Here is a 27202-nt window from a genome sequence, read left to right on the forward strand (position 1 = left end):
AGGGCTGCATCATAAGCCACCATACAATCCAATGGGCAAAAAGAAGACCCCAATCTCCACCACTCTAGTGATGATCTTATTCCACCTCAATTGCAATGCTCACATGATGAGGACTGCCTAGAGGCCACAAATGGGCAGTGGGGAACAAGAAATGAGCACAGCAATAACAAACGACTAGACTGGGATTCTGCACAACAGAAGCTGAGCAACACAACCATTACAGAATTTATAAACCTCTTCTATCAAGCCTCCTCCTAGGACCTTGCCTCATACTTGACTAAGAAAATCTAGGCCATTCCCCAGGAGGTCCCTCTTCTCCACATCTCACTACTATCTGCTACCCTGAGGACCAGGGAAGCTTTCTCTCCAAGGTCAGGCCCTGAGCCTGGCCCCTGGGCCCCTTCTATCCCATCTTCTCCAGCAGATGCTTCCTAACCTTCCCGCTCAGCCTACAAGCACACCCAGGTCTCTCCCAACCTTAAAATCCCTTCAACAGCTCCTGTCTTCTCTGTCAAACTCCTTTTCTTCTTGATCTCTTCTCAACCTCTAACAGCAACATCATCACTCAACTGAGACTGCATTCTCTAAAGTCACTAACAAGTACTTAATCTCCAAGTATGGTGGCCTTTTCACAGTCCTAATCTTTTTGGATCTCCTCACAGCATTTAACACTGTTAACCACCCTCCTTCCTGGATGCTCTCTCCTCCTTGGCTTACCATGGCACTGTTCTCTCCCAATTCTCTTCCTACTGCCACGGACTGTGGATATTCCCCGAGGTGCCTCCCTGGGCCCTCTTCTCTCTCTATACTGTAACATGACTACCTCAGCTTGCGTGGTCTCAAATCACGTCTGTGCAGATGATTCCCGTACCCATACACCCCACCCTAGTCTCTCCCCTGAGCTCAGATCCCACAATGCCAACTGCCTACTGGATGATGTTAAGTGGCTGTCCCACAGGCATCTCAAACTTCTCCTGTCTTCTCCCTACGCCTTCTCCTGTGGTTGTGGACAACACTACCATCCTGCCTCCCAGACACCAAGGCTCTCGACCACAGTGTCATCCATGTATCCCATCTGCTGTTACAGCTTATCATTTGTACCTCTACCACATCTCTCACATGCAACCCCTACTTTCCTCTCACACAGCCCCCCCACCCTTGGTCCTTATCACCTCTCACCTGAGCTGCTGAAGGACCTCTCATTAGCCTTCATGCCTAAGGGCTCTCCTCTCTCCAATCCAGCCTCCCCACAGCTGCCATGTTACAACCCTCTTCAAAGAGGCTTCCTTTTGCATCAAGGATCAACAAAAAACTCCTTTTTAGCATGGAGAGTCTTTATAACCTGGCTTCACCTTACTTTTCCAGCCTTCTTCCACATTACTTCTCCACAAGAACTCTACATTTTAGATGATGTGATCAGGAATAAGTCACTTAACACCTTTGTCCCAGTTTCCTCAATTGTAAAATGGGGATATTAGGCTGTATATCACAGGACTATTGTGAGGATCAAATGAAAGAACGTTTGTATAGCACTTAGCACAGTGTCTGGAACATACGTAGTGGGTGATTAATAAATGCTTACTTGCTTTCTTCCTTTGTGGCCTCCTTGCATTCATTCACACACAATACTCCATCTCCTGGCATTCTCCCATATCTGCAAAACTCCCTCTCCTCATTTCCAACTTTTGGAATGAAACTTTGCCTGGTCCTGCTCTGCTCCTTCCCTCCCCTCCCCTCCCACCCAACACCTTCCTCTCCAAGGCTAACCTGTATCTGTAGCTTGTTCCCTCAATTAGAATGTAAGCTTCCTGAGGGAAGGGCCTCTTCTTTGTATCCTCAGGACCTAGCATAGTGCCTAGCATGCAGCAGACTTTGATTAATGCTTAATCAACAAATGAACTAGCGACTACTTATTTTTTGTTTGCTGCAACCTCTGAACTTGTAAATCAATTCCGAAACTTTAGACATCATTTAAAATGGCCTGAATTTACACATGTTTCAATACTTGTGTCTCCTTAATAACTGTTCATTTTTAACCAAGCCAAACAAATTTTATACAAATATAATAATTCTTTCTGTGAAAGCTTGCCACTTCCTAAACAGCTTCTACCCATTATGTACTTCTGACGTGAGTGAAAGTATATAATTAAGCTCTCACTTAGAAATATATGTGCAGGGCTTTGAGGAAAACTGCCAAACAGTCTCTCAGAATCTCATCTGTGAAGGACTGAAATGCCTTTCCTAACAGGATACAAATTTAGGAACTAAATATTTGTCCAAGTGTGGAACTGTTAACTATCGCAGCTGAAACACTGAAAAGTTGGACTGCAATCCAAATTAAGTGCAACTGATTTTCCAGGGGGATAAAAAAAGCATTGTTAAAAAAAAAAAAAAGTGGTGGACTAGCCCATGAAGCTCATGACCAATTACAAACAAGCTGAAAAGAAGCCCTTAAGATTTTCATGTCAAACAATTCTGCCTGAACCACAGCAGGAGATGAGGCCAGACCATCCCTGCACATGGTGTGGCAGGGCCTCTGAACTCAGGATCACCATCCTTGAACAAGGGAGTTTTAGTTAGACTCAAGCACCAACTTCTAATCCAGAAACTGAGGCTGGAGATATGAGTAAACAGAAGAAATCACCAAACACAATGAACAAATCACTTGGACTGAGAGAAACCAAAGGGATATGCCCACAAGAAGAGAGTAAGAACTTTACAATAATTCCAGGTAGAGAGTCAGTGAAAAGAATATCCTGACCATAAGGATTACAATAGTACCTGTAAGAAATGAAACAAAAGATACAAAATGGAACAGCTAATGAGGGGAAAAAAAAATGACTAGGAGAATTATTACTTTAGAACTGAAAAGGAAAAAAAGTCAAAGAGAAAACAAATATATGAGTAAAAAAATGTCAAAATCAAAAGAATGAACAAAAGAAATTGTAGGGTACATATTATTAAAAACATGGGGGGTTTCGGGGTAAGGAAGAAGCAGGGCAGGACTCGGCAAAGTGAAAATAAGTCAAGAAGAGATAATCTAAGAATCATCAGACTACCTGAAAAAATCATGGCCAACACACAACACACACACACACACATACACACACACACACACCACACCACATAAACTCCACATTTGAAAAAATTAGAAAAGAAAATGGCCTGGATCTCTCAGAATCAAAGGGAAAAGTAAAAAGAAAAAGAAATTTCAGGTCAAAGAACAAATGCTTTAAGTGGCCAAAAAGGAAGAATTCAAGCACCAAGGAGTAACAATCAGGATACCACAAGACTTCGAAGTTGCTCCCATAAAAAAGAAATTCTGGAATATGAAATTCCAAAAGGCAAAGGATAAAGATTTGCAACCAATAACCTATGTAGCCAAACTAAGTATAAGACTATATAATATAGAATAATACTGTAGGTGGAAAATAAACCTTTAAGACGTCCAAGAATTTCTTATGAAAAGGCCAGAACAGAGAAGATACTCTGAAATGGAAAAGAGTACAACTTATATAAGAGAGACGTAGAGAGCAAGAGTATTTATTAAACATTTGCTCCATGCCAGGCTCTGGGTTAAGTGCTGGGAATCTAAATATAAGCAAAACAAAAGTCCCTATCTTCAAGGAGCTTACATTCTAGTGGAGGAAGATAACATATAAAAGGTAGCTGAAAAGGAGGCAGAAAAAAATAAATTTTTGTTAATTGAAAAAGAAATTAAGCCCTTTTCCCCAAGATGGTGCCGAAGGTGAAGAAGGAAGCCATTGTCCCCCCCAAGATAGAAGCCAAGTCCAAGGCTTTGAAGACCAAGAAAGCGGTGCTGAAGGGTGCCCATAGTCACAAAAAGAAGAACATCCGAACATCCCCCACCTTCCGGCGACCCAAGACAGAGATTTGAAGGCAGCCCAAATACCCTCGGAAAAGTGCCCCTCGGTGAAACAAACAAGCATCAGATCAAACAGGCTGTAAAGAAGCTGTGTGACATCGACGTGGCCAAGGTCAACACACTGATCCGGCCCGATGGAGAGAACAAGGCCTATGTCTGCCTTGCTCCAGACTATGATGCTTCAGATGTTGCCAACAAAACTGGAATCATCTAATTTACTGTATCCAGCTGTGTCCCATTCCACCTACAATAAAAAGTTTTCCAAAATAAAAAAAAGAAATTAAAATGTAATTAAATTTTTAAAAATAAGGCAGAGAACACAGGAGTGTTGTTTTTTTTAACGTTCTTAGAAGGAAAGAAGAAGAGAGGGCTACACTGGAGAGGAAAGGAGGAGTAAACTCACTGTTCCATAATAGCAGTGCCTGAGATGAAGCATAGACAAAAACATGGAGAAAGAGGCAGGGAGAACAGGCATCCTATGAACTTCAATTTTATCTGAAACTAATTTTCCTGTTAAATCAATTCAGAATAAGTTTTTTTAAAGTGCCCATCCACCCCACCCAAGCAGCCCAAGTAAGTGCAGACCAACTGAGAAGAACCCCTTAAGGTTTTCATGTCAAGCTGTACATCCAGGAGTAAAAAAACCTGTCACTCACCTCAGATTCCTAGAAAAGGCCAACACCATTTCATGAATACTTTTACCTATAAGGGGCATGTTTGGACTTTAATTCTGAGTTACATGACCTCAGCTCAAAGCAAAAGTCAGGCATGAAAGGCCAGAAAGTAACACATCAATAATCAATAATCAAAGCACCAAAGAGGGAGGATTCCAAGGGGGAAAGGGCCAGGCACTGCAAACTCAATGTCCCCACTCATGATCTCCCCCCGCCTTTACTATTTTTGTTGGCAGCCAAGCCTCACATGTTTCTCTTATGAAAGTCCTACAGAGCTTCGGTGGTATAAAAGCAACCCTGGGTTCTTAAGGCCTCTGCCAGTGAAGCACACCTATGGCAGGCCTACCAGATGGGAAAGGCTTGAAGAAGGGGCTTAGTGAGGACTATAAGTCAGACTACTATCTGAAGTCCAGACTGGTTAAGTATAGAGAAAGTTTTCACCAGGTCAGCCAATGCTCAATTTTTTGGTCTCAACAATTCTCAAAGGCTAACTAGATTTCCAGAGGAGCTATGATCTGCACTGGTGGAGGGAGATAGGGTCAGAGCACCCAGGGGTCCTGGGGCCCATCAACATAAGACTCCCAGGCAGCCCAGGCCCAACCTAGTACATGAGAAGCCTGGATCTGAAACACAGCAGGAGACATCGCTAGACAATGTCTGCTGGCAGGGCAGGATGTGAGTAGGCAGGACACTTTCTCTGTGTAAATGGAGACATATGAGATATTAAAGAGAATAATTTTCTGAGAATTGGTACATGAGCACTTGTTTAAAAAAAAAAACCCCTAATAACTGTCCTAGTAAATGATGAGGAAAAAGCATTAGAGGTAATTTTCTATCCCATCCTAGCCTATGTTCACAAATAACTCTTAAGTGGGTACAATTTGGTTCCATTAATTTGAAATCCATTTTAAATGACTACAAAGAATAAGGCCAGCCAAAAAGCAGAAAAAGCTGGATGATTGGAATGGTAGAGGGTAAAGTAGGTAACCACATTTAATTATATAAGAGGTCAGTTCAAGGTTCCCTATCCTAAACTCCTCCATGGTGCATGTGGGGGTGGGCTGGGGTGGGTGGGGGGGTCTCCTTTGAGGACCCCTTGGTCTGGAAGTCTCCCCAGGAACCATAAATCTCATAGCAACAGTATCCTTTCCAGAGCTGTCTAGCACCAGATCCCAAGACATCAGTGTCTCTCTTCTCCCTCTTTTTATGGATATGGTAGGAGGGTGCTCTGTATGTAGCTGTGTGGGGCTGACATAAACCCGCTCTTTAAGGAAGTTTGTTATCCTACAAGCTGGAGCATGGCCATGGGCACCCTGAATGTAGGAGCTCCATATGTAAGAGCTCCCACTCTTTGACAATCTCAGTCTGACCCGACACTGAGAAGGCAGCTCTAACCACTACCATATGAAAGAAATGACACTTTGGGATACAGAGAAATAAGGGCCTGCTTATGAGATATGAAGACAACACTCAGCAATCAGTAATCAACAAGATGTCAACAGTGTAATGACAGAAAACTGAATAGTAGAGTATCCTATACTTGGGCTTAAAAATCGACAATACCAAGTTCAGGGCAGTAACCATAAGTAGCCATGACATTGGAGGGGACAAAATCTGGCTAGACTTTCTTTTTTTGCTTTTTGGAGGGCAATTGGGGTTAAGTAACTTGCCCATGGTCACATGGCTAGGGGTGGGTGTGTATGTGTGTGTGTGTGTGTGTGTGTGTGTGTGTTGTATGTATGTTAAGTGTCTGAGGCCGGATCCGAACTCAGGTCCTCCTGTCTCCGGAGCTGGCATTCTACTCGCTGCACCACCTAGCTGCCCCTGGCTGGACTTTTAATGGGCTGCAAATTCAATGTGCACCAATAGGGTGACAGGATAGCTAATCCAGCAGAACTCCAAGTGCCAGCTCTGTTGTCCTCTATACTGACCAGAACATCCCCAGAGTTTTGGAAGGATGGTGATAAGCCAGAGGACACTGACAGAATGGCTTTCAGGACACTGAAGGATTGTTGGCAAGAAATGGAGATGTTTATCCTAGAGAAGAGAAGACTCCGGGAGGGCCAGGAGAGCTATCTTTGGGGATGTGACAGTCTGATGTGTGTTCTGCTTGAAAAAGAAAAGAAGCAGGTGTCATTTGTGTTTACAGTAGGACCTGCATCCCCTTTACTGAATCCTCTTAAAACAAAGTCTAGACTCCAAGCAGGCAAGGGTCTGTATCTGCTCAAAACTAATAACTCTGGGCCCCTACAAATGTCTTTCCTTTACAGAATCGCTATTTTTCACATTATCTCATACTATAGAGGGTAGCTAAGTGGCACAGTAGATAGAGTGCAGGGCCTCAGGAGTCAGGAAGATTCATCTGAGTTCGAAGCTAGCCTCAGACACTTCCTATCCTGTCTGTCTGACTCTGGACAAGTCACTTCCTCCTGCTGGCCTCAGCTTCCTCATGTGCCAAATGAGCTGGAGAAGGAAATAGCAACCACTGTGATATCTTTGCCAACAAAGCCCCCAATGGGGCCATGCAGAGTCAGACTGAACAGCAACAACACACTACAGTGAGAACAAGAACGACAAACAACACAGTATGAATCAAATGCAATCGCCTCCCAAGCTCCCAGGAGTCCTGCATGTGCAGCCCATTGGCTGGACTAGAAGAGCTCATAAGCTACGGTGATAGAACGGGCATGGACAGGCTTGCTACAGATGGCTCAGAGAACAAAAGCAACTATAGGGTCTGCCTTGTAAGGGCCTGGAGAAAGCAAGTGCCAGGCTGGGCCATGTGGGAGCTCAGTATGGGAACAGTGGGCCCACCAGGAGAGGGAAGGAAAGAAAGAAGCATTTAGGAATGCCTACTACATGCCACACACTACGCTAAGTGCTTTACAAATAAGGTCTCATATGATATTTATAACAACTGTGGGAGGCAGGTGCTATAATTACCTCCATTTTCCAGTTGAAGAAACTGAGGCAGACAGAGGTTAAGTGACTTGGCCAGAGTCATAAAGCTAGTAAGCACCTGAGGTTGGCTCGGAGCCTTCCTGATTCTGGGTGCAGTGTTCTATGCACTCAATCATCTAGCTGTGTCAATAGTGGCTGATACTGTGGGGAGTCAGCTGGGATTGGTGGCTCTCTAACTCTGGTCTCAGGACTTCATTATGCTCTTAAAAATTATGGAGGATTCCCTCAAAGAGCTTTTGTTTGTGTGGCTTTTATCTGGATTTACCACATTAGAAATGAAAACATCTCAGTGTTAATTATGAAATAGTTGTGACCACGTGAAAGGCTCCTAGGGACCCCTGGACAGCCTGGACCACCCTTTTAGAACTGCTGGCCTGCAGCAGCAACAAACTGAGCATTAGAAGAGCACACCTACGAGCCTGAAGAGAGCTGCGGGCGGAGCTTCTGTTAGGTCACTGGGGAAGTGCTAGGGCCATCTATGCGAACAGGGACTAGGCCTGAAGCAAAGTAAGGGACTGCAATCATTTTCTCCTCTCTTATGTATACTTGCCAGGTGCTGTAGGCATTATGACCCCCATTCTAAAGATGAGCATTATGTTTCTGCATGTTTATATGTGACTTACATGTCCAGTTATGGTCTGGGCTTTCCAGGACTTCCCATGTGCTGCTGCTACCCTACAATCTCTGTGTGTGATTACCACCCACAACCACGCTTTGGGACACTAGGCATTGTGTACTGTATGAGACAATTACTTGGTCTATAGCACGTGATGACGTATTCTATTTTTACACATACTAATACTTAATAAAAGTAATAGTGAGCACTGATAAAACACTTCAAAGTTTGCAAAATATTTTACATATGTTAACTCATTTGACACTCACAACAACCCTGGGAGGTAGGTACTATACTATAATAATATTTTACAGATGAGGACACTGAGACACAAAGAAATTAAGAAGTAAGTGCAGAAGCTGGCTTGAAACTCAGGTCTTCCTGCTTCCAAGTTCACCCTCTCTCCACTGTGCCATCATGTTTGCTGAATGTAATTCTAATGTAGACGACATGTACTAGATACAATATATAACATGTAGCATCTCAAAACACAGTTGTAGCTGGTAATCACATGTAGAGATCATATGAGAGCACCAGCAGCATGTTAGGACCTAGAGGACTCCACATTCCTAGCAGACATGCCAGTTAAAGCTCTAAAAATTCACTAGAAAAAAATGACAAGAAAGAAAACCAAAGGGAAACAACTTTAAATTCCTCTAGTCAGTCCAGGGCTGCAAAAAAAGACTGCCAGTCACGGCCTAATTGATAAATGGTCAAACGACATGCTCCATAATCCGAGCTGAGTGGCCAACACATATAATCAATGCTCCAGTCAAAAGAGCAGACATGGAGGAGTAGCTAGACAGTGACATGAGAAGCTCCCAGTGGGGGCCGTCTGCACCCCAGTCACCTCCTTCTCATCCTCTCCTGGTTCCACATCTTTGTCAAAAGGATCATCAGTCTGCAACATAGTCTCAGCTCAAAATTTCAACTGTCTTTGACAGCAGAGGGCAGCATGTGAAGGGAAGAATGAAAACAAAGTAAAAAGTTGGTGTTGAGAATAGGGGCAACTGAGCACAGAGATTATTATTATATGGAAAAGAGGTTAGAAGCCTTTCCAACAAGCCCAGTGGTAAAGTAAATGTATTTATTCTAATTCATACTGCTCATTACCATCAACATGATTTAAAATAGCTAATGCTAGCTAAAAGGGGGAATAAACATAGGCAAAGATGAAACAGAACTATCATTTTCTGTAGATTTAGGGTCTTGAGAACCCTAAAGAATCAACTAAAAATGTAACTGAAACAAATTCAGCAAACTTGCAGGATATAATATAAATTCATATTAATTATTGGCCATTTCTGTATATTATCAATAAAACTGAGAAGAGAAATAAGGAGAAATTCCATTCAAAATAACAGAATTGGGGCGGCCAGGTAGCACAGCGAGTGGGAGCACCGGCTCCAGTGTCAGGATGACCTGGGGATCAAATCTGGGCTCAGATACTTAGCACCCACACCCAGAAGTAACTGGCCATGTAACCTTGAGCAAGTTACTTAACCCTGATTGCTTAGGGGCAGCCAGGTGGCTCAGTGAGTAAGAGCACCGGCTCCAGTGTCGGGATGACCTGGGGATCAAATCTGGGCTCAGATACTTAGCACCCACACCCAGAAGTAACTGGCCATGTAACCTTGAGCAAGTTACGTAACCCCGATTGCTTAAAAAAAAAAATAACAGAATTATTTCAATTATAATTAAATATAGATTAAGGCATAAAATAGTCGGAGGGTCTATCTACCAAGGGCAGCAAGGTGGAGCCACAGTGCACAGAGTGCCAGGCCTGGAAGGAGGAAGACTCTTCTTTCTTAATTCAAATCTGGCCTCAGACACTTACTAGCTGTATTACCCTGGACAAGTCACCTTACCCCGTTTGCCTCAGTTACCTCATTTGTAAAATGAGGTGGAGAAAGAAATGGCAAACCACTCCAGTTTCTCTCCCAAGAAAACCCCAAATGGGGTCAGGGAGAGTCAGACATGACAGAAACGACTAAACAATATCTACCAACCAAGGCACACAGGAACGATGATTAGCACTACAAAATACTCTTTACAGAAATATAAAGGCCTAAATAATTGGAAGAACAGAAGTTGCTCATGAATATCCAAAGCAAAAAATACGACAATAATCCCTAAATTACTTATGCAATGTAATGGCAATCAAATTCACAAAGTATTATTTTACAGCAGTGGTTTTTAAACTTTCCAGTCTCAGGACACCTTTACACTCTTAAAAATTGAGGACCACCGCCCAAGAGATTTTAGTTATGTGGGCGATAACTGCTGATATTTATCATAATAAAAATGACAACATCTTAGCATTATTACAAAAATAGTTTTAACTTTGTGGACCCCCTGGAAGGGTCTCAGGAACTCCCCAAGGGTCCTCAAACCACACTTTTGAGAACCACTGCTTTAAAGAGCTAGAAAAAATAACAAATTTCATCCAGAGGAACAAAAGGTGAAGAATTTTAAGGGAAATAATGAAGAAAAGGAAGGAAAGAGGGATAACCAAATCTCAAAACATACTACAAAGCAGTAACCATCAAAAACAATTTAGTAGTAAAACTGAGAGGTCAATCAGAGGAACAGATTAGTTATACAACATACATAAACAAACCAGCATAACAGTACAGTGTTTGAGAAACCCAAAGACTCCAGATACTAGGGTAAAGACTTAAAATCTGACAAAAGTTGCTGGGAAAACTATAAAGTAATTGGGAAGAAATGAGGGTTGGTCAACATCTCACACCATATAGAAACTCCAAATGGATACATGGGAACAAAAGTGGAACAAAGAAGAAATCATCTTTGTGTGTGTGTGTGTGTGTGTGTATCACAGAAGATAAAACGGACAATTTTCATTACATAAAATTAAAAAGTTTTTTTTTTATTTTTTTTTAAGCAATCGGGGTTAAGTAACTTGCTCAAGGTTACATGGCCAGTTATTTCTGGGTGTAGTGCTGAGTATCTGTGCCCGGATTTGATCCCCAGGTCATCCCGACTCTGGGGCCGGTGCTCTTACTTGCTGAGCCACCTGGCTGCCCAATTAAAAAGTTTTCACACAAAGCCAATGCATTTCAAATCAGAAGGGAAACAGGTGACTGGGGAAAATCTTTCCAACAAATTGCTATGATAAAAGTTTAATTTCCAAGATATATAAGAGACTCAAATTTATAAAAACAAAACCAACTATTCCCTAGTCGATTAAAGGTGAAATCATTTGAATAGGTAGTTCACAAGGGAGTAAATCCAAGCAATCTACAGCAATATGAAAAAATGCTCCAATCACTAATAATTAGAGGAATGCAAATGAAAGCAGTATTGAGGTTCTACCTCATACTCAGATTGGCAACAAAGACCAAAAAAAAAAAGAAAATGAGAAATGCTAGCATGGCTTTAGGAAACTAGGCACACCAAAGCACTGTGGGTGGAGCTGTGAACTGGCTTTGACCCAGCTATGTCAATACTAGGCCTCTACACAAAAGAGATAAAACAAAGAAGGAAGGGATGCATACATACAAATTATTTACAGCAGCTGTTTTTCTATTGTCAAGAGAACTACAAACTCAGAGGGTGGGCACCTATTGGAAATGGCTAAAACAAATTCTGGTATATGAATGTAACAGAAAGAAATGTGGAAGGGGACAGTTTCGGAGAAACCTGTCAAGATCCATGTGAACTGATATAGAGTGAAGTGAGTAGAATGAGAAGAATAATTTCTACTATAACAGAAACATTGTAAAGACAGCTTTGAAAAGCTCAATAACTCTGACTAATGCAATGACCAACTACAATTTCAGAAGACTAATGATGAAGCATGCTACCCACCTCTTCACAAAGGGCTTAGCAACTCAACATGCAGAGTAAGATATAAAATTTTCAGACACAGACAATGTGGGAATTTGTTTTCCCTGACTATGTATATTTGCTTACAAAGGCTTCTTCTTTGCTTTTTTTTTCCAATGCGGCAGAGGAATGGTGAAAAGGGATAGCCATAAGGTAGAAAAAAAATTGAGAGAAATAAAAAGAAAATAAAGACAAGAATGTTACTAAGGACAAATATGGTACTGATACCTAAATCAGGAAGAGATAAAACAGAGAAAGAAAATTATAGACCAATCTCCCTCATGAATATAGATACAAAAATTCTAAATAAAATACTAGCAAAAAGACTAAAGCAACTTATCTCAAGAATAATACACTTTGATCAGGTACAATTTATTCCAGGAATGCAAGGATGGTTTAATATTAGGAAAACCATCAGTATAATTGATCACATCAACAATAAAACTAGCAGAAACCACATCATTATCTCAATAGATGCAGAAAAGGCTTTTGACAAAATACAACATCCATTCCTATTAAAAACACTAGAAAGTATAGGAATAAATGGAGTCTTCCTTAAAATAACAGGTAGTATCTATTTAAGGCCATCAGCAAATATTATATGTAATGGGGATAAGCTAGAAGCATTTCCAATAAGATCAGGGATGAAACAAGGGTGTCCACTAGCACCCCTCTTATTCAATCTGGTACTAGAAATGTTAGCATTAGCAATTACAGAAGAAAAAGAAATCAAAGGTATCAAACTAGGCAAAGAAGAGATCAAGCTATCACTCTTTGCAGATGATATACTTAGAGAATCCTAGAGAATCAAGTGAAAAAGCTACTTAAGACAATAAATAAATTTAGCAAAGTTGCAGGATATAAAATAAACCCACATAAATCCTCGGCATTCCTGTATTATTTCTAATGAAATTCAACAGCAAGAGATAGAAAGAGAAATCCCATTTAAAGTTACTGTAGACATTATAAAACATTTGGGAATCTACCTGCCAAAAAAAACCCAGGATCTATATGAACACAACTACAAAACACTTTTCACACAAATAAAGTCAGATCTAACTAACTGTAAAAACATCAATTGCTTGTGGCTGGGTCAAGCTAATATAATAAAAATGACAATTTTACCTAAATTAAATTACATATTTATGCCATGCCAATCAATTTACCAAAAAATTACTTCATTGAGGTAGAAAAAATAGTAACAAAATTCATTTGGAAGAACAAAAGGTCCAGAATACCAAGGGAATTAATGAAAAGAAATGCTTGGGAAGGTATATACTAGCTATACCAGATTTTAATCTGTATTATAAAGCAGTAGTCATCAAAACTACTTGGTACTGGCTGAGGAATAGAAGAGTGGATCAATGGAATAGAATGAGTACAGGAGACTCAGCAGTCAATGACTAGAGGAATCTACTGTTTGATACACCCAAAGACCCCAGTTTCTGGGATAAGAACTCACCATCTGACAAAAACTGCTGGGAAAACTGGAATATAGTATGGCAGAAACTGGGCATAGACCATTATCTAACACCATATACCAATATCAAGTCTAAATGGGGGTATGATCTAGGAATAAAGGCTGATATTGTAAGCAATCTATGAAAGCAAGGAATAGTTTATCTGTCAGATTTATGGAGAGGAGAAGACTTTATGACCAAACAAGAATTAGAGAGCATTATAAAATGCAAAATGGATAATTTTGATTATATTAAATTGAAAAGTTTCTGTACAAACAAAGCCAATGTAACCAAGATTAAGAGGGAAGTGGAAAATTGGGAAAGAATTTTTACAACCAATGTCTCTGATAAAGGCCTCATTTCTAAAATATACAGAGAATTGAGTTAAATATATAAGAGTATAAGTCATTCCCCAATTGATAAATGGTCAAAGGATATGAACAAGCAGTTTTCAGAGGAAGAAATTAAAGATATCTATAAGCATATGAAAAAATGCTCTAAATCACTATTGATTAGAAAAATGCAAATCAAAACAACTCTGAGGTAGCACATCTCACCAACCAGATTGGCTAAGATGACAAAATAGGAAAATGACAAATGCTGGAGAGGATGTGGAAAAATTGGAACTCTAATGCATTGCTGGTGGAGTTGTGAACTGATCCAACCATTCTGGAGAGCAATCTGTAATTATGTCCAAAGGGCTATAAATAGGTGTATACCCTTTGACCCAGCAATACCACTTCTAGAGTTGTATCCCAAAGAGATCATAGAAGCGGGAGGAAGACCCATATGTACAAAAATGTTTATAGCAGCTCTTTTTGTTGTGGCAAAGAATTGGAAATTAAGGGGGTGCCCATCCATTGGGGAATGGCTAAACAAGTTGTGGTATATGCATGTTATGGAATACTATTGTGCTATAAGAAACGAGGAGCAGACAGACTTCATATTTACCTGCAGAGGCTTATACGAACTGATGCTGAGTGAGAAGAGCAGAACCAGGAGAAATCTGTACACAATTATAGACACAATGTGTGTGATGACCAGCTTTGATAGACTGGACTCTTCTCAGCAATGCAGGACTACAAGTAAACTCCAAAAGACTCATAATGGAGAGAGATGTCTACATTCAGAGAAAGAACTGAGTTTGAATCCAGATTGAAGTAAACTACCTGCTCTCTTTCTTTGTTGTGTTTGCTTTTGTCTCCTCTTTCCCATTGTTCCTTCCATCTGATACAATCCTTCTTTATAACCCGATTAATTTCTAACGTGAAAGTATTTGCAGATCCTATACTTGACTGTATGCCGCCATGGCGGGGGGAAGGGGGAGAAAATTTGGAACTCAAGGAATTGTGGAACTGAATCTTGTAAACTAAAAGTAAACAAATTAATAAAGACCAAAAAAAAGAATGTTACTAAGGCATGTTTAAAAAATACAGACTAGAGAATAGAAGGAAGGCCAGAAAAAAGCTGACAAGCAAGCAAGCCATCTGTGAAAGCTACAAGCTGGACTTATTCTAGAAATAAAAAGAAAAACAAGCTAAATAGAATATAGATGCAATTGCGTGTACAATTCCTTCTTCATGTTCCAGGGATATGCAAATGCCCATTTGACGTGATATTTGTTAAGAAATTTTAAGAATCGAAGACAAAAGGAATTTCCCTTCCCCACATGTTACTGGCCCCTATATATGAATGCTACACGCATGGCATACCACTTCCCTTATCTCATTCATACTTACCATAGTTTCCTCTTGCAGAAAGGAAAAGAAGAAGCTATAGAGAGAGTTGATTTTCTCCTTATGATCAATGAAGTCAAACATTGCAATCAACCATCGAAAAAAGAGTACCTACACCAAGAGACAGAACACTGGCCTTCAGGTAAATATGACTAAAGCACAGAAGCTTAGCCCCTCCCCCCCCCGAGACTGTTTAATCACCTGAATTTCTATGCTATTCAAACATGCAAAAAAATAATTTCATTTCTCACTCCAAATTCTTTCAGCCAAGTTCAAGTGTCAGGTTGAATTGTTCCCAGACTGAGGCCTTTTGCAGAAGCAGCCACTGCCATTATCGTGAAAAAGTCTCTCAGACATATCATTGAAAATCTTTTAAGCAATTACCTTTATATTACTGGAACAATTGCTAGCACAGAGCCTGGAGACAGCTCTAACCACAGCACTTTCAGGTATCAGAGTCGTTGGAATGAGGCACTTCAACATCCGAGCTTTTACTGCTTCAGCTAGAAAACAGAATAGTTTCAGATGAAAGCACTTCTCAGATTCCTGTCTCTCCCCCAATCTCTCTTTCTTAGAACCTAATCCTATCATCTTGACCAAAAAAAAAAAAAGAGCCACAAAACACCCCTCATGCAAATTAAAAAAAAAAAATCCAATGAGCAATCCCAAACCCTGACTTCACTAGAAAATAGCACTGGATTCAAAGTTAAAAGATCTTAACACAAATGGTGGTTTGCCTAGCCCCTACTTCTTTTATAAAGAATGGGGAAAAAATCCCAAATACAGCCGTCCTTTGAAGTGGCAGGTAGCAAGGCATGCATCCTGAACGCAAGCACCTGTGCACACCCCCTCCATGCTCACATTAGTATTTGAACATTCCCATCTGGAGGTAGGACTGATGTGGCCATGGACACAGCTTTGTATTCAGCACTTTTGGACACCAATGTTACAAGAGATATCACTGGGGATAAATCTGAATGTCTTTGTGGAGGGATTGTCCTTGGTGCTCACTCCCCCTGACCCACCAACCATCTTTTCATTTTCAGTCTTATCGCTCCTTTCATGGTTTGCCATGGCCCCAAAACTCATTACCATTACAGAAAGAACTACAATGTTGGGCTTATCCTCTGGGGAGGATCTTGGGAATAATTTGAACAAGAGTCACAGAGGGTAAAAGTGCAATAAAGATTGTGATCTGTGCTGATGGAGGGAAGTCACACACTGATGAGATCATAGATCTATTCAAATATTAGTCGTTCTTCTGCTCAGAAAATCAGCAGCTCCTTATTACTTATGTACTCAATTCGATTTCCTTTGCCACAATGTGACACCAACTTGCCTTTCCTGTCTTATGTCATGCTGCTCCTGTACATATATAATATACACTTGGAACTATTCTGACCCTCTGAGGTTCCATGGTGCTTCCTACACCAGGAATGGCCTCTTTCCTATGCTTTACTTGTTCCGCTGTTGCCAACTCAGAGCCCCCCTCCCTTGTCCTCCATCCCCAGGTGGTAACAACCTGTCCAATTGAAAAGCACTTTGTTTCCTATATCATCCTGTATGATAATTGTGTGTGTGTGTGTGTGTGTGTGTGTGTGTAGTAGACCATAAACCCCAGGAGGGTAGGCATGTGGTCCAAATCAAATTTCCTATCTATCTCAACCTAGCACAATGCTTCCAATCTAGGCCCTTAGTGTTTTTTGCCACATACAACAAACTCAAGAGAAGGTGTATTAGCCATTCTAATGTTCAAAATGAGCTGTGGCTAGCAAGGAAATCTAAAAAGAACCAAACAGGTTTGGGGTTCACCAAAACTTTTTTGTTTTGTTCTATTGGGGAAAAGAGGATCAATGAAGGGATGGAAATTGTTGCTCAGGGTAGATGGATCCATGATGCCAGAAAGTGCTGGATTGTTAAGTCCTTTTTCTCTGTAAAGCAGAACGCTGTTTAGCCTGGAAAGGACAAAACAAATATATAGAGATGTGATGCCTAAGATAAGGAAGGAGACAGTAAGGGAGCAGCTTGCCGCCCTTCTGGATTCCAAGTCACCTAGACCTGATCAGTTCCAACAAAAGGTACTGAAGGCACTAATAGAAGTGACTGCTAAGTCACTGCTACTGATGTCTGGGGAACTGGAAAAGGGCAAATGATTAGCTTTTTCAAAAAGGAGAGAAAGGAATCTGCAGACCCCCAAGCCATAAGCTTAACTCTGGGCCCCAGCAAATTTGGGGACAGATTATTAAAGAGTGTTTAGTGAACATTTCATCTCTAAAGGGAGCAGAGATCACACAGCACCACCAAGGCCTCCTCAAGAACAAGTCAGGCTGGACTGAGCATTCACTTTCTTTCTTCCTCCTCTTTTTTTTTTTTTTTTTGGAAAAGGCTACTAATCTAGTATTATCAGGAAAATGGTGTCAATCTAGGCCACCCAGTATTTTTATTTTATTTATTTGTTACATTTTGAGTTCCAAGTTGTCTCCCTCCCTCATTGCCAACCTGACATTAGGGAAGGCCAACATCTGACATAGACACATATGTGGAACCATACAATATATACTTCCATTCGGCAATTCTTCTCTGGAGATGGATAGCATCTCCCTTGAGAGTTCATTTAAATCAGGCCTGAATGACCTGCGGTCTACCACAGGATTTCAGGCAGCCCATGAAAAACGTAGAGGAAAATTTCCGGGTCACTCTTCTGAAAGGCACAGCTTCCAAGAATAAGGGCACTAACTGTCCTAATATGTTCTACCCTGGCCACCCCACAAGTCTTACCTTCGGTTCTACACACTACATTTTAGAAAGGATTCTGAAAAGCCAGAGTAACCAAAGAAGGGCAACCAGGTTTGTGAAAGGTCTTGAGGTGATGCCATTTAAGGATGAGCTGAAGGAAATGAGGATATTTTGGAGAACAGAAGACTAAAGGGGTGACACTGAAAGCTGTCTTCTACCTGAAGAATTGCGATACAGAATAGGAATTAGGGGCAGCTAGGTGGCGCAGTGAATAGAGCACTGGCCCTGGAGTCAGGAGGACCCGAGTTCGGTTCCGGCCTCACACACTTACCACCCCCACAAAAAAACTAGCCGTGTAACCTTGGGCAGGTTACTTAACCCCAATTGCCCTCCAAAAGGCAAAAAAAAAAAGTATGCCTTAGCAAGCTTATGCCCTGAGAAAGCAATGGAAGGAAAGAAAGTCAAAAAAACCAAAAGAGGTCTAAATAGCTTGGTGATTAGTCAACAAAATAATCCAGTATCCTTAAAACCAATCATATTCAGGAGTTCTCTCTAGTGCCTAAGTTTGAAAAATAATACAATACATAATAGTCTCTATCCCTTGAATCCACAGTTAAGTCTTAAACCAAACTGCAGTTCACCTGAGCCTTTAGTAGGATGGCTAAGATCTATAAATAAGTGCATACCCTTTGACCCAGCAATACCACTTCTAGAGTTGTATCCCAAAGAGATCACAGAAGTGGGAAGAGCACCTGTATGTACAAAAATATTTATAGCAGCTCTTTTTGTGGTGGCAAAGAATTGGAAATTAAGGGGGTGCCCATCAATTGGGGAATGGCTAAACAAGTTATGGCATATGAATGTAATGGAATACTATTGTGCTATAAAAAATAAGGAGCAGGGGTGGCTAGGTGGCGCAGTGAATGGAGCACCAGCCTGGGAGTCAGGAAGACCTGAGTTCAGATCCAGCTTCAGACACTTAATGCAAAGACTAGCCGTTTGACCTTGGGCAAGTCACTTAACCCCAACTGTCCTCCAAAAAGCAAAAATAAATAAATAAAGATTAAAAAAAAATAAGGAGCAGACAGACTTCATAATGACCAGGAAAGACCTATATATACTGATGTTTAATAAGAAGAGCAGAACCAGGAGAAATTTGTACACAATTACGGACACAACATATGTGTGACGACTAACTCTGATAGACTGGGCTCCTTTCAGCAATGTAAGGTTATAAGACAACTCCAAAAAACTCAGGATGGAAAGAGATATCCATATCCAGAGAAAGAATTACAGGGTCTGGGTTGGCTAGGTAGCGCAGTGAATAGAGCACCAGCCCTGGAGTCAGGAGGACCTGAGTTCAAATTTGGCCTCAGACACCTAACACAAAAACTAGCCGTGTGACCTTGGGCAAGTCACTTAATCCCAATTGCCCTCCAAAAAGAAAAAAAAATTAGAGTCTGAATGCAGATTGAAGCAAACCACTTGCTCTCTTTCTTTTTCTTGTTTTCTTTCCCATTGTTCACTCCATTGGTTACAATCCTTCTTTACAACCTGACTAATGTTTAATGTGAAGGTATTTATAGATCCTATATTTGATTGCATGCTGCCATGGGGCAGGGGAGGGGGGGGTGATGGGAGGAGAGGAAGGGGGAGAAAATTTGAAACTCAAGGAATTGTAGAACTGAATGTTGTAAACTAAAAGTAAATAAACAAATTAATAAAAATGAAATGACGGGTGGCTAGGTGGCACAGTGAGTAAAGTGCCAGCCTCAGAGTCGGGAGGACCCAAATTCGGTTCCAGCCTCAGACACTTAACACCCACACAAAAATACTAGCCATGTAACCTTGCAAGTTATTTAACCCCAATTGCCCCCCAAAAGGAAAAAAAAAACCTAAATGAAGTGAAGTGAAATTTCTAAGGAGGAAATAGTATGATTATAAGGAGCAAGATTAGAAATAGGGGGACCCGAGTTCGGTTCCGGCCTCAGACATTTAACACAAAAAACTAGCCGTGTAACGTTGAGCAAGTTACTTAACCCCTCGAAAAAGGCCAAAAAAAAAAAAAAAAAAGAAATATCATCATCAAAAGATTTAACTAGCATGTGACAAAGAAAAAACAAAACGAGGGATTTTTTCAAATTACATTGTGCAAAAATTCCCATGGCCAAAGAGGTCATCCATTTGGTGGCCAAGGAAGACCTCTTTAGTGCCACAGATTGACTGTCTATTATAAAGTCTCAACAGTCAAGAATCCCATTGGAGAGTGTGGCTACCAGTAATTCACTAGAATGAATCCAAGGATAGCCAGACTTTGTTTTCCCCTTGATTCCTTATGGAGAAGAATTAGAGGCGAGGTAAACTGTAGTTTTTAGCTTTAATTTCAACAGTGTTTGGGGGGAATTAAAGAGATCTAGACTATTATTCACCGGCCCTGGAGTCAGGAGGACCTGAGTTGAAATCCGGCCTCAGACACCTAACACAAAAACTAGCCATGTGACCTTGGGCAAGTCACTTAACCCCAACTGCCCTACCTTCCCCCCTCCAAAAAGAAAAAAAGATCCAGTCATTCGAAGCAAGGTTATCAGAAAGAATTAAGTTATACCCCTTCCCTCTTCCTTCTGCCAGCTCCCCACCCTGCCTCCAACAAAGAGAAGGGAGACAATATATATACAACAAAGAAAGGATCTGTCAAGGCAAGGGTATCTGGTCATTGTGTCAAGAGACAGGCAAGCATAAGATTATGAAAGAGGAGAAAGGACTGAAGGGCTATTGTAATCCTGGAGTCAAGTAAGAGATGAGCTGGGAAGGTCTTCAGAAGAGAAAGAGCTAGACCCTCTGAAGACAAAGCAACTGCTTGTCCTCTAAGGAACAATGATGTAGACTTCAGAGAAGCATTTAGTAAAAATCTTACTGTTACTGTAGAAGAGATGGAAAGATGTAAGCCAGACCACAACAGTTACATAAATTTGGAACTCGCAAAATGGTCAGAGTCAAAGAGTAGTAGGTTGAAAGTCTACCGGTAAAGCCTTTGCTAGTGGAATGCTTCAGGCATCTGTAGTTGGTCCAGGGCCAGACAGGACAGATTTATTCAAAAAGCACTTGCTACTTACCTTCCCCATGGTAGGGGAAGATAAAATCCAACAGTCCTCAACTCCAAAGAGCTAACATTCTACTGGGAAGAATATAGTATGTGCATAGTTAAGTAAATACAAAATATACAGAAAGTAAATAAAGAAATTTCAAGGTGAGAGGCAAGAGCGCCATCAACTGGAAGAGAGGGAAATTAGGAAAGACTTTGCAGGGGGTGGTACATCAACTGAGCCCTGAAGGAAGTCAGGGTTTCCAAGAGTCAAAATGTGCAGAGTAAGAGAATTCCAGACCCAGGGGTTAGCCTATGAAAAGGTACAGAGACAGGAAATGGAATGTCACAAAGAAAATTGCAAGGTGGACAGTTATCAAAACAGATGACACAAAGATAAAAGGGTCAGATGACAAAATCTGCATCCAAAAAATTAACAGGTCAGCATGATGTGTTAAATCTAACAAAATGGAATTTACTAGGGATAAATATAAAGTCTTATACTTGGGTTAAAAAAAATCAATGTCTGGGGAAAATATGGTTATTCAGTGGAATAGAGGACTTTGAAGCATTCTTGCTGAAAAAACCAGAGTTGAACAGAAAATTTGACATTCAGATAAAAGAAGCAAGAAAAGCGTGAGAAGCTAAGATGAGTCCCACTGCACAGGAAGAGGTCGTTTTTTTCTATGGTAAAACTGCAGGAACTAATATTACCAAAGGGGTAAAAGAAAAAGAATGACCTCCAGGGTCCTACAAAAGCTCTTACATTGTCAGTTAAATGTTTATTACATACCTCTGCTGCTCCAGAACCAGCTGCTGGATGGAACAAACTGTTGTTAAGTGTCTGAGATGAAGACATGATTGTGACCAACAAGGAATAAAAGCCACTGAATAAGTAAGAAGGAAGGAGGAGCAGAGCCTGATCTTAGCCCTTACTGAAACTCCACTGAAAGCAATACCGTGTATCATTAGGACTCCATGGTTCTGTCTCTACCTTGGGGGCATGAGGGGGGAAGGAGAGGAGATATCAAATCTTTAGGTGCTTGGCTGAGTCCTTCCTTCATTCTTCAACAGAAATGTAATAGTGGCCATGTCATAGAGCATTCATTAATGGAGACATCATGAGTGATCATGGGAAGTAGGGGCACCCTAAGACTGCAGACCCTATCAGTTAGCCCCTGTTATATAAACTATACTCGTTCCATGTCTGGTGTATATGAATGTGATTGTATCCCCAAGCTAAGGAAATAAAAGATTATTCCTATAAAAAAACAAAAATCAATGTCACAAATACAAGATGATTAAAAAAGCTTTGGGTCTTTTAAACAGCAAGTCCAATGAGTCCAGGGATTGATAAGGCAGCCAAAGATGTGAATTTAGGGGGTCCTTACCCACAAAGGGTCTAGGGACAGACTTCGGGAGGAATCCTTGAACTTGGATGGGAAAAAAATTACATCTTTATTTTAACTAATTCACAGCCTTTCCTTCTATTCTAAATGTAGGTAACAATACTTCATTCTGAGCAGAGGTCTATCCATATGCTTCACTGGATCGACCACCAAAGGGGTCCAAGGTCCCAGAAGCTACCATGATCTTAGGCTTCATTAGAAAAGGCAGAGGAGGTGATAATCCTGCTGTGCTCAACTCTAGGCAGGCCAAATCTAAAGTGCCCTGTGCAATTCTAGGCACTAGATTTTCAGAATGACCTTGATACAAGAAGAGGAAGACAGAAAGGCTTGGAACACATTTCCAACAGCAGACCTCGTCTTGCTGTCTGAGTGTCAGCCACAGCAACAGTACCAATATTGACATTCTTAAAGTAGATGTACAGCTTCATGTACAATCTTTTTATGTTCTACTACGTATATGGAAATGTTCATTTTGACACTTAAGTTCAGAATAAAAAAAGAATAATTTAAAAAGTATTGACATTCTCACTATAAATGAAACCAAAATATGTAAATGAACATGTAGTTATTTAAATGGAAGAGAGGCTCACAGGTTCTCCTTCAAGTAGCAAATGCTTTTATCACATGCCCAAAGGCAACAAGAAGTAATTCCATGGCACAGTTGTCATCTTGCCAGCAGAGCTCAGAATAAGGAAAAAGGCCATCATAAAGCCAACTGTAGCTTATATATCAACATCTGCTGGGAAGGATGAACTTCAACATTTCTCTGATGAACCTGGCAAGAACATCTAATTAAGAAATCCATTTGGTGCTTAGAGACTTCAAATTAAAGGTGGGCAAGAAAGATAGCAAGAAACATGGTGAAGAACAGAGTTCAGGTCAGAAGGCTTAAAGATTACTCAGAAGCCTCATGCTTATTTAGCATTAATACTTTCATCTGAAACCATAATTTAAAAATACTGTCACGGCTGCTGTATCAGTCTCAAACCCATTTTTCTACTCACAATCCTGGTAACTTTCTGAAGCAAAAAACCCTTCCCTGGCCACCGTACCATGAAATGTGGTGTCAGTCAGTTCCTGCTGTAATGTGAACTCCTGGAGGACAGGGACAAATGACTTGCCTTTTGTTTTTGTATTCCCGTGCTTAGCACAAGGCCTGACACACAGGGCTTAGTAAGTGCTTTTTTGCTCATTCATGAGCATTGGAAAGGCTTGGAGAGAAATAACAATCATCACTACAACAATATGAAACTGATTATAGCCTGACAGGATACAGCTGATTATCCACGTGGGAGTCAATCTAGAATCAGCTATGCTCCAGTCAGATCAACCAGGTAGAACAAAAGGCCAAGTTAATTTGAAACTACAAGACAAAGAAGAGAAGGTACTTTGTGCAAATGGAACAGCTCAATCAGCCCATTTAAGCTGCTGCTTTGGAATATTAACAGATTTGCAGAGTCTCATGGGGGGTGGGGGGTGGGGTGTAAGATTATGAACATCCAAAGAAAGGAAGAGACAAAAATGAGCTTGCATAAAGCATTGAATATGACCCAACCAAGCCAGATCATCTGAAGAATATTTATAAAGGAAAACTGGAAGGATGACAGATGGAAAAAGCCTAATAGATCTGCCAATATTTCCATAATCATCTATTTTCATCACTGAGGACAACGGAATCACCTCCTTTGATCTCTTAACAACTTGGATCCCAATTGACATTTAAGAAAATGAAGTTAGAAAGTGCAGCTGAGGCAGACCAAGTATACAAAGCAGAAGTCTGCGTTGACACAATTTCCAAGGCTCTGGGGCATCGGCTCAGATCCAGAGGACGTAGCACCAACACACAATGATCTACGTGAGTAACAAGGGCAGGCTTTAGCTTCTAGAGCAGACCACGTCTTTGGTTACGCAGACAATAGGAAGGTGTATGTAGACATTCAAAGGCGCATACCAGAAAAAAAATCTGGGGAGAAATGGCCTGCTATCTAGGTGACCAGCACTACCAACTGCCACCTACAGGCCAGGAAACCCAAAGGCGTAGCCCTTGGCAGCAACATAACCCTCCCCACATCGTCCCCAACCAAAGATGCTGATCCACAGCCTGCCCACTACCGCCATTAAGTGCGGCACAAACTTTTGAGGAGATTCAACCTGGCAAGTGCACGTGCAAATGCTGCAGCCCCGCCTCCTCAGGGGTCAAAGCTACTGGACACCCAGAAAAGCAAGCCCTTGGTGCTGCCAATGCATCATAGCTTACTTTAGTTTATTTCTGCGGGGGGGAAGGCAAGGCAATTGGGTTTAAGTGACTTACCTAAGGTCACACAACTAGTGTCATGTGTCTGAAGCTGGATTTGAACTCGGGTTCTCCTGACTCTAGGGCAGGTGCTCTATTCACTGCACCACTTAGCTGCTTCCCATCAGAGTTTATTCATAGAAATGACACTACCAAAGATGTAGTACTATCTCTTTGCTGATGCACCCAAAGAACCACCTGACTTGTGGCTGGAACCTCCCATGAGACAGCAGGCATTATCTGACTTTTCTAATTGTATCCCCAGTTCTTAGCACACTGCTTGGCACATAGTAACCACTTAAATGCTTCTTCGTCTGTTCATCTCCATTTATTTAAAGATCTATTGGAAGTCAAACCTGACAACTGAACAGGGAGTTGGGGCAGCTAGGTGGCGTCAAGCAGATTTGTCTCCAGTCTCAGACACTAATGGTGTGATCCTGGGCAAGTTACTTCACCTGTTTGCCTCAGTTTCCTTATCTGTCAAATGAGCTGGAGAAGGAAATGGTAAGCCACTCCAGTATCTCCACCAAGAAAACCCCAAATGGGCTCACAAAAAGTTGGATATGACTGAAAACAATTGAACAACAACAAAGTAACAATACATACAAAAGGGTAAATAACAAAAAAAAAGTTACAGCTGCAGGTATAATCACTGACAATCACTTTGTGGTGTCTCAATTAATTGTTCTGGGGCTTTTTTATTGCTTTTACTCTCCAATGTCCTTGTTCATATATGTAGGTGCTTATAAAGTTGCTGGAAGTTAAAGTTCATCAAATAATAAAGCGTGCAAGATCTCACTGTGTTTATCGATTATAGAAAAGCATTTGACCTTGCAAAGCAAAATGTAGTCTTCAAGCCTTACTTCAAACAAGGTGTTTCCCGTGTCCATGGAAAGATCATACAAGAGTCCTTGACAGACAGATGCAGTCACAAAGATAACTTTATTCAATGACCCTCCCACTGAAAGCCAGTCAGAAGCAAGGCAACGCTAAGGAAGGAAAGCATTGAGAAAAGGTCTTTGCTGCTGTTATGGAAGTTGTTCAAATGGAGGAGAGTGACTTCTGGGAGACACTGATGTCCTTTAGAATCTTTGATTTTCAAATCACATGACACTGATCAAATTAAGCTCCAGGTTGTTATAGGAACTCCTCAGTCAAGTTCACAATCACTCAAAAAAGATAAAAACTCCCAGAAATGCACACAGAAGAACAGTCAACTGGAGACAGAACACTTACTGCCCAGCAGTGATCTGCAGTGGAATTGGGAGTCCACTGCTAGACACTAAAATGAGTGTTTTAAGGCAGTGGGGATGAAAGACTGCAGCAAGACAGGTAGATCTGAGAATCATCAGCATAGAGATGGTCATCAAACCCAAGAGAGCTGAGGAGACAACCAAGGAGAACAGTACAGAAGGAGAAAAGGAGAGGGCTCAGGGCAGACCCCTGTGGGCACCTATGTTTATATGGGAGTGATCTGGAAGATGGTCCAGCAAAGGAGACTGAGGAGTGGTCTGACAGGGAGAACTAGGAAATAGTGGTATCCCTAAAACCTAGAGAGAAGAGAATATCAAAGAGGAAAAAGCGATCAACAGTGTCATAGGCTGCAGAAAGGGCAAGGAGAATGAGGACTGAGAAAAGACCACTGAATTTGGTAACTAAGAGAGTGTAAATTTGGAGAAAGCAGTTTCAGTGGAATAAGGTAGGAAGTCAGACTATATGATGTTAAGAGAGTGAGAGCAGACAAAGTGGAGGCAACTACTATAGACGGCCTTTTCAAGGAGTGTAGCCACAAAGGGCAGAAGAAATATAGCGCATCAGTTAGCAGGTATGAAAGGATCAAGTGGGGATTTCTTCAGGATGGAGGAAAACAGGGCATGTTCCTAGGAAGTAGGAAATGAGCCAGCAGACAAGGAAAGATTGGAAAAAGAGTGGGGAATGACAGAGGGGGCAATCTGTTGGAGCCAGGATGGAATGGGATCACTTGAATAGAGGGATTAGCCTTGGTGAGAAGTAAGGCCACCTCATCATATGAGACAGGAGTGAAGGAGGAGAGAGGGGCAGAAGCACCTGAGACAAGAGATGAGAATGAGGGGACGAGAGGGAGCTCACAGAAAATAGCCTCCATTTTTCTATAAAAAAGTGAGGTTCTCAGAAGAGAGAATAGGGGAAGGAGTAGCCATGGGAGGCGAGAGGTGTAGAAGAGGCATCGTGGAGAGTAGGATAGGGATAGCTGATTAAGGAGGTATAGTGGGATTGTCTAGCAGCAAAGAGGGCCCACTTGAAGTTGTGTATCATAAATTTGTAGTGGATGGTTGCATGGTTTTCTCCACCTTCATTCAGTAGGACATTTGTTGGAATGGAGGCAGTGAATGGCAGAAGTGATACAAGGCTGAGGCCCAACAGGATGTAATGAGCGATATAAGGGTCAAGAGAGAAGGACAGTAGAGAATTGAGTTGGTTCACCAAGGTGAACCAAGATGGAGAAAGAGAGTGGCTAGTG

At 41.3% G+C, this 27202-nt stretch overlaps 1 protein-coding gene across 3 annotated transcripts in view; it reads right to left on the reverse strand.

Annotated features, from left to right (window-relative positions):
- Positions 1-27202, reverse strand: part of CENPI (centromere protein I) — a 54045-nt gene that overhangs the window by 23348 nt on the left and 3495 nt on the right. For 2 of the 3 annotated variants that reach the window (XM_069065260.1, XM_069065259.1), the window contains exons 4-5: positions 15567-15685; positions 15186-15293 (exon numbers count right to left, since the gene is read on the reverse strand). In XM_069065260.1, the coding sequence (XP_068921361.1) occupies positions 15186-15293; positions 15567-15685 (227 nt within the window). The remainder of the gene's footprint in view (positions 1-15185; positions 15294-15566; positions 15686-27202) is intronic. The other variant, XM_069065261.1, reaches the window with a different exon arrangement.

Source organism: Petaurus breviceps, unplaced genomic scaffold (assembly GCF_028583685.1).
Source record: "Petaurus breviceps papuanus isolate PSGF00001 unplaced genomic scaffold, PetGlider_PUasm1.0 90681, whole genome shotgun sequence".
In the NCBI taxonomy this organism is placed as follows: domain Eukaryota; kingdom Metazoa; phylum Chordata; class Mammalia; order Diprotodontia; family Petauridae; genus Petaurus; species Petaurus breviceps.